General features: G+C 38.9%; 1 protein-coding gene across 1 annotated transcript in view; it reads right to left on the bottom strand.

Annotated features, from left to right (window-relative positions):
- LOC138982675 (uncharacterized) overlaps positions 1–2,364 on the bottom strand; it is a 101,031-nt gene extending 98,667 nt beyond the window's left edge. The window contains exon 1 of the mRNA XM_070355998.1: positions 2,236–2,364. Within this exon, the coding sequence (XP_070212099.1) occupies positions 2,236–2,337 (102 nt within the window). The 5' untranslated portion in view covers positions 2,338–2,364. The remainder of the gene's footprint in view (positions 1–2,235) is intronic.
- Positions 2,365–15,000: the final 12,636 nt, after the last annotated feature.

Here is a 15,000-nt window from a genome sequence, read left to right as displayed (position 1 = left end):
GACGAAAGACAGTAGAAATTACTTTATTGTTGTGTGGGATCCAGTGAAACGAGTCTATAACTTTGCGTGCACTAAGAAGAAAGGAGTGAAAGGAAGAAAGAAGGAAAAACAGAAACAAGAAAACAAAAGAGAGAAAGAAATCCAGAAAGAATGAAAGACAGAAAGAGAGAAGATAGATGTGCGCATCGTGTTATTCAATAAAACAGAGGAAAGGCAGGCAGACGGTAAGAGAGAATGAAAGACAGAAAGAGAGAAGATAGATGTGCGCATCGTGTTATTCAATAAAACAGAGGAAAGGCAGGCAGACGGTAAGAGAGAATGAAAGACAGAAAGAGAGAAGATAGATGTGCGCATCGTGTTATTCAATAAAACAGAGGAAAGGCAGGCAGACGGTAAGAGAGAATGAAAGACAGAAAGAGAGAAGATAGATGTGCGCATCGTGTTATTCAATAAAACAGAGGAAAGGCAGGCAGACGGTAAGAGAGAATGAAAGACAGAAAGAGAGAAGATAGATGTGCGCATCGTGTTATTGAATAAAACAGAGGAAAGGCAGGCAGACGGCAAGAGAGAATGAAAGACGGAAAGAGAGAAGATAGATGTGCGCATCGTGTTATTTAATAAAACAGAGGAAAGGCAGGCAGACGGTAAGAGAGAATGAAAGACAGAAAGAGAGAAGATAGATGTGCGCATCGTGTTATTTAATAAAACAGAGGAAAGGCAGGCAGACGGCAAGAAAGAATGAAAGACAGAACAGAAAAAAAAAGCAAATAAGAAAGACATAAAGATAGAAAAATAGAAATAAACAAGTCGCGTAAGGCGAAATTACTACATTTAGTCAAGCTGTGGAACTCACAGAATGAAACTGAACGTAGTCCGCCGCTACTGCAAAAGGCAGTGAAAGTTACGAGCCTGTTTGGCGCGGTAGCGTTTGCGCTGTGCTTCATAGCACGCTTTACTGTACCTCTCTTCGTTTTAACTTTCTGAGCGTGTTTTTAATCCAAACATATCATATCTATATGTTTTGAGAATCAGGAACCGACAAGAAATAAGATGAAATTGTTTTTAAATCGATTTCGGAAAGTTAATTTTGATCATAATGTTTATATTTTTAATTTTCAGAGCTTGTTTTTAATCCAAATATAACATATTTATTTGTTTTTGGAATCAGAACATGATAAAGAATAAGATGAACGTAAATTTGGATCGTTGTATAATTTTTTGTTTTTTTTTACAATTTTCATATTTTTAATGACCAAAGTCATTAATTCATTTTTAAGCCACCAAGCTGAAATGCAATACCGAAGTCCGGCCTTCGTCGAAGATTGCTTGGCCAAAATGTCAATCAATGTGATTGAAAAATGAGGGTGTGACAGTGCCGCCTCAACGTTTACAAAAAGCCGGATATGACGTCATCAAAGACATTTATCGCAAAAAAAGAAAAAAACGTCCGGGGATATCATTCCCAGGAACTCTCATGTCAAATTTCATAAAGATTGGTCTAGTAGTTTAGTCTGAATCGCTCTACACACACACACGCACAGACACAGACACACACACACACACACACACACACACACACACACACACACACACACACACACACATACACCACACCCTCGTCTCGATTCCCCCTACGTTAAAACATTTAGTCAAAACTTGACTAAATGTAAAAAGAACACGAGCACAACAATAAATACCCCAAAAACAGAAAAAAATGAGAATACAAATTAAGACAATGGAGGAGAAAAGAAACCACCATGATGAACGACATAATGACAGTTTAAACTGACGAAAAACATTGTATTGTTGTACGAATTGACGTAAAATACAGACGCATCGTGTAAAATGAAGGCTCAACATAAAACATCAGTGTATTGTACAAATTGACGTAAAACAAAACCGGTATACGGTATAATTTAAAAGTGTAAATGACGTAAACTACAGATGTATAATTAAACATTAATGTATAATGAGATAGTACTGTAAAATCGACTTAAAATGTAGGTGCAACGTATACATTGACGTACATTTCAGGTGCAACGTATACATTGACGTACATTTCAGGTGCAACGTAGAAATCGACATACAATACAGGTGTACCGTAAGGAAAGATGAAATACAGCTGGTGTTTTTGTAAAAATTGACCGTGAAATGCATATTTCGTACCAGTTCAAGTCAAATACACTTCTTTCAAATAAATGGACGTTTAAATACAGGTGAATCGTGACAACTTACTGGTGTGGTTGCCGGATTGGTGAACTGGCAGAACGACGGTGGAAAGAACACTACAAACAGAACTGCCAGCATAGAGCCCGCGTAACGTTGTGTAGCACACATCGTCGTCGTCGTTGGTCTGTGACACAGGTACCTGGAACAAAACAAACATTCATTAATGTCATGGCCCTTTTCTTGTTTCATTGCACCTGTGAGTTATTGCTTTATTGCCTCTTGTCCATGATCGTTACACAGGCTTAACATGATAAAAGAAGTATTAAGATGATAGATGATATAGCGCTTTATTTGCTTTATCTGTGTGGGTATGTGTGTGTCTGTGTGGGTGTTTGTTTGTGTGTGTGTGTGTGAGTGTGTGTGTGTGTGCGTGTGTGGGTGTTTGTTTGTGTGTGTGTGTGTGTGTGTGTGGGAGTGTGCGTGTGTGTGTGTGTGCGTGTGTGTGCGTGTGTGTGAGGGTGTGAAAGTGAATGTGTGTGTGTGTGTGTGTGTGTGTGTGTGTGAGTGTGTATGTGTGTGTGTGTGTGTGTATGTGTGTGTGTGTGCGTGTGCGTGTGCGTGTGTGTGTGTGTGTGTGTGTGTGTGTGAGTGTGTATGTGTGTGTGTAAGTGTATGTGTGTGTGTGTGTATATGTGAGTGTGTGTGTGTGTGTGTGTGTGTGTGTGTATGTGTGTTTAAACATACATCTTTCATTGCACAGGAAAACTTACATATCTCCTGCACATCTTGTATGATACCCAAATTACGTATTTAAAGGTGTAGCGTAAAGGGGGTTGAGAGAGAGAGAGAGAGAGAGAGAGAGAGAGAGAGAGAGAGAGAGAGAGAGAGAGAGAGAGAGAGAGAGAGAGAGAGAGAGAGAGAGAGAGAGAACAGGTTGTGGTTGTGGTCTGAATTAGTACTTTAATTACAGGTTCAGTCGGTCATACACACTGTTACGTATTGTACAGAAATAAAGTTGCCAGGAATGAGAATCTTAATGTACTACAGACTTCGGGGTGGACTGAGTTTCAGTGTTCTCAGAAAATATCGCTTTCGTTTTCATTTTGAGGCAAATATAATAACAATAATAATCATTAAACGTACCTGAGTTCTTAAACGCTAGTTGACACCAGAAATCAGTCTCGTGGTGATTTACAAATTGCATTGGACATTAACATTCAACATTTTACACGTTAACAAGTCAGTCAATTCCACAACACTGATCATGATATCTAAAACACAGCACTCACACACAGGCAGGCCTTTACAATCGAATAACGACACAGACTCGATAGGTGTTCTGGTGAAAAGAGATGAAAGACTACATAGTAAACACTCACATGCACAGCTGGTATCAACCAACTACTTGGAAAATAGCTCGATTGAATAAAAAGGAAGATACGCGTATACGGCAAAAGCAAAGGTCATGAGTAGAAAAAAACATGTTTACATCAACATACAGATTGGACCATTTTGACAAAAGTCCAAACAACATGTACAACCTACTCCCAGCCAAAGACACAATGAAGAAAACGCAAGCCAGTTGATGAAAGCATTGTGTGGAGAAGAGCGAACAACATGTGTGGAGAAGAGCAAACAACATGTGTGAGGGTTTTAGTGTTGCTCAGGCGTAACGAAGGGTGCGCATTTTTACTTACCTCAACTATCATGTTGGGAGTAGTTTTTCAATTAACAATCATTGCCGTTCTAATCCACCTGCAATGAGATGGACTGATACGTTCCCCGCTGTATGTCTCGTTATTTCCTTACCGCGGGCTGGTTTCTAGTTTACTTGTACAGCTCGTTGTTTTAGTGACGAAACGGTTACTGTGACACATACACTTCCATAAAATGGAAACTAACGACCTGTTGCTGTAAAGGTGGCTTCTATACTACGCGTCAAAAAGAAACCAGGCCGTTACATTTAAGAGGCGATCTTTGTGATGGGACCGTTTATTGTTAAAAAAACCCACCTAGTTATATGAAAGGAAAGGCCATCCATTCCCCTATCATATTCAGCCTGGGCGTTAAGCAAACAAACAAACAAAAAGTCATATTGGATTATTTGTGTAAGTAGTGATTTTTATGTATTTGTCTTTAAAATAGAAATTCAAATTGACATTTTGTTTACAAAAAGTTTTATGAAGAAGGATGCTCCCCGCAATCACCAACAAATCACAAAGGCAAAACGTACGGGTTTAAGTAGCCTACATGCAAATGAGGTAAACAACAAATATTCATTAACAAATAAAATAAAAAGAAACACACATTAAGATTCCCTGTGTCTTTTACGACACGTGTTTGCGCAAATCAATACAGTGTTGAAGGCAAATCAATACAGTGTTGAAGGCAAATCAATACAGTGTTGAAGGCAAATCAATACAGTGTTGAAGGCAAATCAATATAGTGTTGAAGGCAGATCAATACAGTGTTGAAGACAAATCAATACAGTGTTGAAGGCAGATCAATACAGTGTTGAAGGCAGATCAATACAGTGTTGAAGACAAATCAATACAGTGTTGAAGGCAGATCAATACAGTGTTGAAGGCAGATCAATACAGTGTTGAAGACAGATCAATACAGTGTTGAAGGCAGATCAATACAGTGTTGAAGACAGATCAATACAGTGTTGAAGACAAATCAATACAGTGTTGAAGGCAGATCAATACAGTGTTGAAGGCAAATCAATACAGTGTTGAAGGCAGATCAATACAGTGTTGAAGGCAGATCAATACAGTGTTGAAGACAAATCAATACAGTGTTGAAGGCAGATCAATACAGTGTTGAAGGCAAATCAATACAGTGTTGAAGGCAAATCAACACAGTGTTGAAGGCAAATCAATACAGTGTTGAAGACAAATCAATACAGTGTTGAAGGCAGATCAATACAGTGTTGAAGACAAATCAATACAGTGTTGAAGGCAGATCAATACAGTGTTGAAGGCAGATCAATACAGTGTTGAAGGCAAATCAATACAGTGTTGAAGACAAATCAATACAGTGTTGAAGGCAAATCGGCAAATCAATACAGTGTTGAAGGCAAATCAATACAGTGTTGAAGGCAAATCAATACGGTGTTGAAGGCAAATCAATACAGTGTTGAAGGCAAATCAATACAGTGTTGAAGGCAAATCAATACAGTGTTGAAGGCAAATCAATACAGTGTTGAAGGCAAATCAATACAGTGTTGAAGGCAAATCAATACAGTGTTGAAGGCAGATCAATACAGTGTTGAAGGCAAATCAATACAGTGTTGAAGGCAAATCAATACAGTGTTGAAGGCAAATCAATACAGTGTTGAAGGCAAATCAATACAGTGTTGAAGGCAAATCAATACAGTGTTGAAGACAAATCAATACAGTGTTGAAGGCAGATCAATACAGTGCTGAAGGCAGATCAATACAGTGTTGAAGGCAGATCAATACAGTGTTGAAGGCAAATCAATACAGTATTGGAGGCAAATCAATACAGTGTTGAAGGCAATGGGATATGATGAGGAGTTACTGAAATGTGCTGCTGTTTGTCTTACCTTCCGCTATAACGGCTTCAAAACCCGCCTTTTGTGGGTTTTGAGAAGAATGACCCCTACACCGTTCAGCATACAATAACTTCATTGTTAGACAAGATAGGTAAACAAATCCAACTGTTTTAGCTACACATTGGAATGGTCTTTAAAATGACAAGCAGAACTTGTGGCGTGACCGCTTTTCTAACAAATGCAACACATTGGAATGTTCTTTAAAATGACAAGCAAAACTTGTGCCGTGACCGCTTTTCTAACAAATCCAACACATTGGAATGTTCTTTAAAATGACAAGCAGAACTTGTGCCGTGACCGCTTTTGTAATAAATCCAACACATTGGAATGGTCTTTAAAATGACAAGCAGAACTTGTGCCGTGACCGCTTTTCTAACAAATCCAACACATTGGAATGGTCTTTAAAATGACAAGCAGAACTTGTGCCGTGACCGCTTTTCTAACAAATCCAACACATTGGAATGGTCTTTAAAATGACAAGCAGAACTTGTGCCGTGACCGCTTTTGTAATAAATCCAACACATTGGAATGTTCTTTAAAATGACAAGCAAAACTTGTGCCGTGACCGCTGTTCTATTTGTTGTCGATTATTCACGCAGGGACCTTGCTCTTGTGAATATGATTTTGTCTGGTTTCTAGGTTCCTCTGTACGGGTAACATTCATGTAAAATCAATATGTTTGCTGAATATGGTAGTGGAATGGATGGCTTTTACGGTCATATCATTGATTTGACAAAAAAGGCCTCATAACAAAGATCTGCACTCTAAACACATCTGCCTAGGTGTTTTTTATGACGAGTAGTATAGTTTGCTCTAGAGTATTGACCTACACCTTGCGCTCAACAGAAATTAAATACGATTTATGCGAAAATCTAGCACTCATTATCGAATAGAAACATTGCTCTGAAAACATTCCTCATGGTTTGCTCTTTTCTTCTATTTAAAAACAAAATTCTTCACAGGATCGTTAAAAACAAAAACATCTTGTTTTGATGTTTGCTCCCCAATTTTCTCAAAGGTTTCCGACAAGATAAAGAGGTGGCGTGGGGCTTACAAAGATTATAATTTATATCGACGTGATTTATGGATGAATTGTCTGTTACCTGATCAAGACGTCTGGGCTTTTTTTGCAATCAGATCAAGGGCATACACTAGCTGTTCCCATTTGAAGTGCTTAGACAGTGCGAAAAGAGAGTTGCACTCTTAATCAAGGATGGAGAATCAGTATCGTGATCACAAAAAGCGAACACAGTTTTGACAAAGGATAGAGAATCGCAATCTTGATCCCAAATAACAAGTCACAATCTTGATCACGAACAGTGAGCCACAACATTAAATATTATGAGAAGGGAATCAAACTCTTGATCACGAAAAGCAAGTCCAAATCTGTATCTGGAATTTCGAGTCAGAATCTAACCACAATAGGTATCTAAAAATGTGCTTCTAAACGACGAATAGCGAATCACATGTTTTTTTGTTTTTAATGAAAAGCGTTTATCACAATCAAAGCCACGAAAAGCGAGTCACAAACTAAATAACGAAAAACGAGTCACAATCTTACTAACGAAAAACGAGTCACAATCTTAATAACGAAAAGCAAGTCACAATCTTACTAACGAAAAGCGAGTCACAATCTTACTAACGAAAAGCGAGTCACAATCTTACTAACGAAAAGCGAGTCACAATCTTAATAACGAAAAGCGAGTCACAATCTTAATAACGAAAAGCGAGTCACAATCTTACTAACGAAAAGCGAGTCACAGTCTTAATAACGAAAAGCGAGTCACAATCTTACTAACGAAAAGCGAGTCACAATCTTACTAACGAAAAGCGAGTCACAGTCTTATTAACGAAAAGCGAATCACAATCTTACTAACGAAAAGCGAGTCAGCAAAAACACCATAAAAACCCTGGATTTTTTGCTGTTTTTCAGGATTGTTGTCGCTTTCCTTTACACGTTGGATCAGCCTAACTGCGAGGCGGATTTGAACGAAATGTGTATGATTTGTTAGGTAAGACACCAAATAAACATTTTGGTGTAAAAAATGCAAAATGTTATTCAGTTTAAGTCACCGTTTCGACGGTTGAAGGTGAATCATGCCTTCAAAAAACGCCATTTTTTAGGGTAGGCGTGGTCACGGACATGTGACGTCATACCCAAATATTGCTCAGATTCAAGAAACACATTTTTAAGCAGAAGAAAGACTGATCTTCAAATACGCGTATATTTCTGACCCAAAAATTGCTGTTTAACATCTGGGGTATGCCACTGAAAAAATATCCTTGACTTTTTGGGCTCAGTGTACATAAAAAGTGACAACTTTTACGTGACCCCCATTATTCGCATTAATGACGTCTTTCGAACTTTGCTTTGCTTTTGACACAAAAATGGAGACTGGAGGGCCCATAAAAGACGTCATGATTTGTTCCATGGATGCCGTATCTCATTAACTACGAATAGCGAGTGAGAACTTTGACCAGGTAAGGTGACCCTCAATCTTGGTCACGGATTGTCGGTCAAAATCTTAATGACCTTCTATCTCGTGCAGACAATTATAAATGGATCGAGCATTGGAGCTCCCTTCTTTGAACCACAGGAACTTTTATCAAACGCCGTTCGATCATTATTTACTGCTTCATCCTTACTGTACCTTACTACTACTATTCACTACAAGGAATATAACGCCGGAAGCTCAGCAGTGTCGACTCGGTCCGTTTCAAGCTTCCTACATCACTTTCTGCACCCCCTTCCCGAACGCACGAGACTCAGACACAAACAACAATGATTAAACTTTCACTTTAAGCAACAAACTCGAAATAACCGCTCACCATCTTCGAGAAGTTTGTCAAGAACCGGTGTCACGAACTGAAACCTCTGCTGAACAATCCTTCTCATTGCGGTCAATGCGCATGCGCCAATCTTGGACTTAAAAATGCGACCCTTTGACCGAACGAACCATGGGTTAGGGTTAGGGTTAGGAGTAGGGTAAGGGTTAGGGTAAGGGTTAGGGTTAGGTTGTTCACGACCTGATTAATCTCCCCATGTTAGCGCATGCGCATTGACCGCAATGAGAAGGATTGTTCAGGCAGAGTTTTTAGTTCGTGACACCGGCGCGGTGTCCACACCACTCCAAGCAAGGAACCCGCGTAATCGAAGAAGCGAAAGTGCAACTCGCGTCGATGTTTTCAGCTATACGTCAACTCTCAAGCGTGTAACACATTCTTGCGGCAAGCAATGTGTTTACTACAACTGACGAGGGACACAAGGGCCTCAAAACACGTTAAATAGTGACACAAAACAACACGTTGGGCTCAAATTTTGACACAGCCGTTTCCTTCCATAAACGTCATTTCCGCCCGCGGCATCTGCAATCGAAAAGCAAGCGACGTTACGATTGGTTAACATGAATAAAAGTAAGCTTTTTGTCTGATTGATGTGAGTTGCACTTTCGCTTCTTCGATTACGCGGGTTCCTCGCTTGGAGTGATGTGGGCACCGCGCCGGTTCTTGACAAACTTCTCGAAGATGGTGAGCGCTTATTTCGAGTTTGTTGCTTAAAGTGAAAGTTTAATCATTGTTGTTTGTGTCTGAGCCTCGTGCGTTCGGGAAGGGGGTCCAGAAAGTGATGTAGGAAGCTTGAAACGGAGCGAGTCGACACTGCTAAGCTTCCGGCGTTATATTCCTTGTAGTGAATAGTAGTAGTAAGGTACAGCAAGGATGAAGGAGTAAATTTAATGATCGAACGGCGTTTGATAAAAGTTCCTGTGCTTTGAACCAAGTGACGTTAGATGCAGACAATTATGAATGGATCGAACATTGGTGTTCCCTTCTTTGAACCAAGTGACGTTAGATGCAGACAATTATGAATGGATCGAACATTGGAGTTCCCTTCTTTGAACATAGTGACGTTAGATGCAGACAATTATGAATGGATCGAACATTGGAGTTCCCTTCTTTGGACCTAGTGACGTTAGATGCAGACAATTATGAATGGATCTAACATTGGAGTTCCCTTCTTTGGACCTAGTGCCATGAGAGGCCGACTAAAACTCATATTTAGTCGCCTGGCGCGGTCGTTGGGAATAATGACTGTCTCGGTCTGTGTAAAATGTCAATAAAAATACAAATAACATAGAATGTACAGATCTTCACGTTTGTTTTATATCGAAAATAAAATCATCTATCACTTTGACAAAGCAAAACATACACTGCCTGGCTGCTGGATTTCTTCCGTTGAATTCATTTCCAACATGGTGTTAGGTACAAAACTAATTTAGCATAATGTTTCCCAACGATGGCGGGCATGTTAAGCAGACATTTTGATATGCCAAAAGAAAGAAAAAAACATCGACGATAATATAATGGTTGAAAGTATTCTTGAAGGCAATTTGTGTGTGTGTGTGTTTGTTTGTTTGTTTGTTTGTCTTTGTTCGTATTGCCGCGCAAACAACTTGAAAACATGTTTCATGCATATGATTAATATACGTTACACTGCTTGAACAAGAATGTTGTGTCGATTTGTGCAAATATAAGTTGTCAACATATGAACATATTCATGTCAAAAAAACTTTGATTTCAATACATTCATGCAGTATTTCGAGTCATTTTAAACATGCGAGCAATATAACCCTAGTTTGTGCTGGAAGAGCTACTGTGAAGCAGTTTTTTTTATTCACAGATTAGAAGAACAAAATTTAGAATGACAATGTTTTTGCAGTAGCTGGAGAGAGTCAACGTGGGAAAAGTACAAGAAACGAACATCAGTTTAGAAAAGAAGTTTCTGTCAGTAGAAACAGATCTTTGTGGCGATTCATATATTGACTTGAACATTCCAGGTATGTTTCGCTGAAGTAAACGTGTTATGAGAAACATATTGATTGCTTTCATCACGGACTGAATGTCCTGATCCAAGTCTTCCAATAATTTGATAAATTGATACATCGACTGACAGGCGAAATGACTAAATAAATGTCGATTGGAAACTTGGCGCACTGTACAATTGTAGAATAAACTCTTACCTCCTCGAGGGTCCCAAAGCAAAGATACTTTTTCAAAGTGCTGCCACTTATATACATATGTCTCCCGAGATTGCTTTACTCACATCCTTCCATTAAAGGAGTTATGTAACACTATTTGAAGCGATATGATTGGGCTGTTTCCCTGGGCGTTGGTATGCCTGTGGCTATATTATTCTACGAGAGTATGTGTGCTTGTGTGCTTGTGTGTGTGTCTGTGTGTGTGTGTGTGTGGGGGGGAGTGTGTATGTGTGTGTGTGTGTGTGTATGTGTGTGTGTGTGTGTATGTGTGTGAATAGAATAGAATAGAATAGAATAGAATAGAATAGAATAATGTTTATTGTCATGAACCAGTAAAGTTATTGACACAATAAACAACAAATAATGCATTATACAATGCTAAAACAATCCGTAACAAATTTGCCAAGACGAACTTGAACTTCGTCTTCTAAAAATAAGTTACTTGGATTTTTTTTTTTTTCTTTCCTTTAAACAGTATTTTATTCGTAAACAGACACATGATAATATAACAACATCATTAAGAAGGAGCACAACAAGTTTAAAACTTATGGTAAGTGCTCACATAAACATTCCTGAAATTTCATGGAGGATTATGATCAATGCGACACATTTTTTGAAAAAAGAGATGAGACAAAAAACAAAAATATATATATATAAAAAAAAAAGGAAAAAAAAGAAAAGGAGAAAAACAGCAAGGAAAACTTACTTTGAATTATCGAACACAATCTGTGTCAATACCGAAAACGAAAACAAATACAAAACGAGAACGAAAGACACAACAAAATATCAAAAAAAAAGATGGGCCCCAAGTAATATATTTAGAAAAACCCACACCAACATCGAACTAAGGTGTCCCAAAGCGGTTTGATTTCTCAATATAGCTTTGGACAACAACAAAAATAGCACTATTTTCAAATATGGAAATGTTTGAATCACCTGTCAGGAGTGTGTCAATATTGACAAATTCTGAAGCTAATGTACCGATTGTTGCGGTTCTTGCATCATTAAACAGGGGACATGATAGCAAATAGTGATGAACAGTTTCAGCAAAATAACCACAAGAACATTCCGGGTTGTTTACTAGGTGGTGATTAAACATATCATATTGTAAATCACTCATTCCAAGTCTTAACCTGCAATGCAAAACTTCAGTTTTGGATTTTTGTTAGCATAGTTCATATTGATATGTGAAGCATCTTCTTTAAATTCATCCCTTAATTTAACATATTTATTGCATTTATCTAGAAAATGTATTTCATCTTCTATGACATTGCATTTAATACAAAGACGATTTTCTTTAGGGATACTCTGATGTCTTCCACTTTCAATTTTTAAACAATGTGTGCTAGTCCTTAATCTGCTTAACATCTTTCTGTGTTTATTATTCTTAATTTGTATTAAGTATGACTGCATTTCGTAAGATTTACTGATCATAGAATAAAACTTAAGTCTGGAATATGTATCTGATTTTTCTTTTGTCCAGTATCTTATATATTCCTCTTGTGTGTGTGCGCGTGTGTGTGTGTGTGTGTGTGTGTGTGTGAGTGTGTATGTGTGTGCGTGTGTGTGTGAGTGTGTATGTGTGTGTGTGTGTGTGTGTGTGTGTGTGTGTGTGTGTGTGTGTGTGTGTGTGTGTGTACCAGCGTTTAGAAATGGATATGTGTGTGTGTGTATTGGGGGGGGGGGGCACGCTGACGAAAACAACAACGACGAAGAGGGCGGAAGATCCTGTAATCCATGTCAGTGTTCGGTGGGTTAAAGAAACACGAAAATACCCAGCATGTTTCCCCCGAAAGCGGCGTATAGCTGCCTGAATGGTGGTGTAAAAACGGTCATACACGTACAAATCCACTCGTGAAAAAAACATGTGTGAACGAGGGAGTTTCAACCCATGAACAAAGGAGAAGAAGAAGGAGGACAGCGATTGTCGCATAACTCCTTTAAACCACGTGTTGATCAGCTGATCATTTTCGTCCAACCAGGGGAGAAACGCGGACAGAACACGAGCCGGGGCTCGTACAGCACGCAGCTTTGTCCAATAATTAAAACACTATGAAAACAGTCACTCCTACATCTCACAGTCACCATTGTCCGCTTTGTTCTGCCCCAATTTGAATGACAATTTGTCGCCTCAGTGTTCCGGGGACTATGTCAATTGTGTGTTGCCAATAAGTTTGTCGTTACGATACGCTCCCGATTGTGCTCCCCATCTGTCGCTCTGGGGAGGAGGGGGGGGGGGGGGGATGTGCGTCTTTCCGACCATCTGCATGTGTTTGTGACGTTGTGCCTGTTTTGTTCCTCCAAGAATTCAGTAAACAAGCATTCATAAAATGATTTAAAGAGAAACTCAGAAAGACGGTTGTTTGCCTTATATCTTACGATATGCAATATGTGCCGTGAGTAAACATGGGTCATCTTTTTTTTTTATCAGGCAAAACAGATATTCACGTTTACACCACATGCATGCTTGCCATACATTGACTGAGACAGGAAAAGAGGTCGGGGGTGAGGGGGAGGGGGGGTAAAACAACAAACAAGTAAACAAGCAAAACAAAAGCTATAAAAGAGAAAGAAGATATGATGAAAGAAAGAAAGGACGAAAGAAAGAAAGAAGGAAGCAATAAAGAAAGAGGCAACGAAAGAACAAAATAGGAAATTGCAAAGAAAGAACGAAAGAAAGAAAGAAGACAGACAGACAGACAGACAGAGGCAAGGACCTAAAACAAGAGAGGGAAAAAACAGTGAAGAGATACCCTCCCCCCAAACAAAAGAAACAATCAAGTCGCGTAAGGCGAAATTACTACATTTAGTCAAGCTGTGGAACTCACAGAATGGAACTGAACGTAGTCCGCCGCTAGTGCAAAAGGCAGTGAAAGTGACGAGCCTGTTTGGCGCTGTAGCGGTTGCGCTGTGCTTCATAGCACGCTTTACTGTACCTCTCTTCGTTTTAACTTTCTGAGCGTGTTTTTAATCCAAACATATCATATCTATATGTTTTTGGAATCAGGAACCGACAAGGAATAAGATGAAATAGTTTTTAAATCGATTTCGGAAATTTAATTTTGATCATAATTTTTATATTTTTAATTTTCAGAGCTTGTTTTTAATCCAAATATAACATATGTATATGTTTTTGGAATCAGAAAATGACGAAGAATAAGATTAAATTGTTTTTGGATCGTTTAATAAAAAAATAATTTTAATTACAAGTTTCCGATTTTTAATGACCAAACTCACTCATTAGATTTTAAGCCACCAAGCTGAAATGCAATACCAAACCCCGGACTTCGTCGAAGATCGCTTTGCCAACATTTCAATCAATTTAATTGAAAAATGAGGGTGTGACAGTGCCGCCTCAACTTTTACAAAAAGCCGGATATGACGTCATCAAAGGTATTTATCGAAAAAATGAAAACAATTTCTGGGGATATCTGTCAAATTTCACAAAGATCGGCCCGGTAGTTTAGTCTGAATCGCTCTACACACAGACACACACACACACACACACACACACACACACACACACACACACACACACACACACACACACACACACACATACACCACGACCCTCGTCTCGATTCCCCCCTCTATATTAAAACATTTAGTCAAAACTTGACTAAATGTTAAAAGAAAGAAAGATGGAGACACTGGCCTCTTGGAATTCAATAACGATAACAAAAGCGATAGGAACAAGAGTCGTTAAAGGTACAATATTTCACATGTAGGTTTACCACCACATGAATTTTGTTTGTTTGTTTGTTTATTTGTTGCTTAACGTCCAGCCGACTACGCAGAGCCATATCAGGACGAGGAAGGGGGGGATGAAGGGGGCCACTTGTCAAGCGATTCCTGTTTACAAATGCACTAACCCATTACTTGTGTCCCAGCAGGCTTTAGTAAAACTAAATTAATACCTACTGGAAGATTACCAGTTTCCAGTATGTTAAAATAGGCTTAACCTATCTACTGCTGGACTTACATCAGAACACTAACAGATTAAACTATACATGAATCGCGAGACAAGCGGCAAGAGAAGAGATTTTTGGAAAAAATACAGGTGAATGAGCAAGAAGGCAGAAAAAAGAAAAGAATTCATGAAGAAAAAGAGAGCATGACAGGAAAGAGGAACCAAAAATCTACCTAACAGCAAACTAGAAAGCTCCTGCGGTTCCAAAAACAGGAGGGGCTTTTAATTTCATAACCGCAGTGCCCCAC

Source organism: Littorina saxatilis, linkage group LG12 (assembly GCF_037325665.1).
Source record: "Littorina saxatilis isolate snail1 linkage group LG12, US_GU_Lsax_2.0, whole genome shotgun sequence".
Classification (NCBI taxonomy): domain Eukaryota; kingdom Metazoa; phylum Mollusca; class Gastropoda; order Littorinimorpha; family Littorinidae; genus Littorina; species Littorina saxatilis.
The sequence above is the reverse complement of the archived record's forward strand: the minus strand, read 5'-3'. Positions and strand labels throughout refer to the sequence as shown.